Here is a 1,919-nt window from a genome sequence, read left to right as displayed (position 1 = left end):
GAGCACTTGAAAAGCTGCAGCCAGTATGCTGTTAAAAGCGAATGTAAACACCTGAGCATATTTAGAGAGCTTTGTTTTTGGAAAACTTGCATTACGAAAACAAAGCTGCAAATTTATAACTGAAAACGGCAGGGTAAAATCCTGCTCATTTTACTCACCCACACAGTCCCCTGGATTTCAAAGGGACAACTCATGTGAGGTAGGAGAGTAGAATCTGGCCCCCAGGCTCATACGAGAAGGCTTTCTGTGAATATTCCTGGATTTTACACTCATCTCAGTCCTATCCGAAGGTCTGTATTTTATATGTCACTTACCCACCTTATTCCCTCTCAAGTTCATAGTGTTGTTTTCAAGACGGAATAAAGATCTGACTGCAGATGGCATTTACGAGCACGGTGAGTCTAAATTTACTACTGCCCAATAATCTCTCTCTCTTCCCCCCTTTCGGTTTGTGACCTAGGCTATGACATCATTCCCTAAGGCGCTATAACACATTCCCTGAACATATTCTAGAACTGTGTTGTCCTGTCCAAGCTAGCAATGAACATCTGTTCAGTTATGGATGCTCCCGTCATATCAAACCACTCGGCTCACACAAACTTGTAGTATGGTTCAGCCAAAAGATGCTGGACATGAATTTGCCTTCTGAGCCGAGAGTAGAACTGTACTTTGTACTCCTATCAGATCTTCCAACTGAGGATCGTAAAGCACTTTACCATGAAACACCTCTGTGAGCGAAGTATTATTGTCTGTAGTTTATAGCTGGGGAGCCAGATCCTCAGCTGATGTAAATGGGCAGCTATGTTAATTTCCTCCTGCTGTGGTTCTCGCCTCGGGAAGGAGAAGCAGAGAACTTCATTGATTTGCCTAAATTCACACAGCAAGAGCATAGATTGTACCTCTGCACTATCTGCACTCAAATGTATTTGGGTCATTGGACATTACTCTGATCGACAGCCAACGGACGGTATGAAATTTCCAGGCTCTGGTGGTGGAAAATTTCCCCAGGTTATTGCAAAACTAATTAAAAATTCCACCTTCACTGTTTCTTATTTAATGATTTTGTCAGCATAAAACTAACCTGCTGTTCCCCTGCAGGCCACCCAGAACTACTCGGCCAACCTGGATTATTATACGGGTTCTAGTTCTGTGTTGCCGCCGTACGACAACCCGTTTAACCACACAGACATCATTTGTGAAAAAAGTCACACCCGTCAGTTTGCTCAAACTTTCCTGCCAGCATTTTTCTGGATTGTATTCTCCATCGGCACAGTGGGTAATGCCTTAGTCATCCTCGTCTACTGCAAATACAGATACAGGAAGAGCATCACTGACAGATACCTGCTGCACCTGGCCATTGCTGATCTGCTCTTTGTTTTCACTCTCCCTTTCTGGGCAATAGCAGCTTCACATGGCTGGATCTTTAAGAACGTCATGTGTAAAATTGTCAATAGCATGTACAAGATCAACTTCTACAGTTGTATGTTATTTCTAACATGCATTAGTTTTGACAGGTACATTACAATTGTCCAGGCCATGAAAGCTAAGAACTCTAAGCGAAAAAGGCTTCTGCGCAGTAAACTAGTTTGCTTTGGTGTTTGGCTGATTGCAATAGGCTTATGCATCCCAGAAATAGTATACAGTGAATCTAAGCAAGTTAGTAATACAACTACTTGCAAGATGGTATACCCTACCACAGTGACCCGAACCATCAAAGTTACTGTCCTAGCTTTGAAAATCACAATAGGATTCCTCCTTCCTCTCTTCGTCATGGTTACCTGTTATGCTTTTATAATTCATACCCTCCTTCAAGCCAAAAGATCCCAAAAGCACAAATCATTAAAGATCATCATCATTATTATCACAGCTTTCCTCCTCTCCCAGTTGCCCTACAACAGCATTTTGCTGGTCAAAACCAT

General features: G+C 42.4%; 1 protein-coding gene across 1 annotated transcript; it reads left to right on the top strand.

Moving 5' to 3' along the window:
* Window positions 1-1,098: 1,098 nt before the first annotated feature.
* Window positions 1,099-1,914, top strand: CCR9 (C-C motif chemokine receptor 9; the record flags this gene model as incomplete). The annotated part of the gene is made up of 1 exon (XM_026662355.2): window positions 1,099-1,914. A coding segment is annotated over one exon (816 nt), but the record flags the coding sequence as incomplete, so codon positions are not given.
* Window positions 1,915-1,919: the final 5 nt, after the last annotated feature.

The sequence above is a fragment of the Terrapene carolina genome, unplaced genomic scaffold (assembly GCF_002925995.2).
Source record: "Terrapene carolina triunguis isolate 2854851 unplaced genomic scaffold, T_m_triunguis-2.0 Scaffold26401, whole genome shotgun sequence".
In the NCBI taxonomy this organism is placed as follows: Eukaryota; Metazoa; Chordata; order Testudines; family Emydidae; genus Terrapene; species Terrapene triunguis.
The sequence above is the reverse complement of the archived record's forward strand: the minus strand, read 5'-3'. Positions and strand labels throughout refer to the sequence as shown.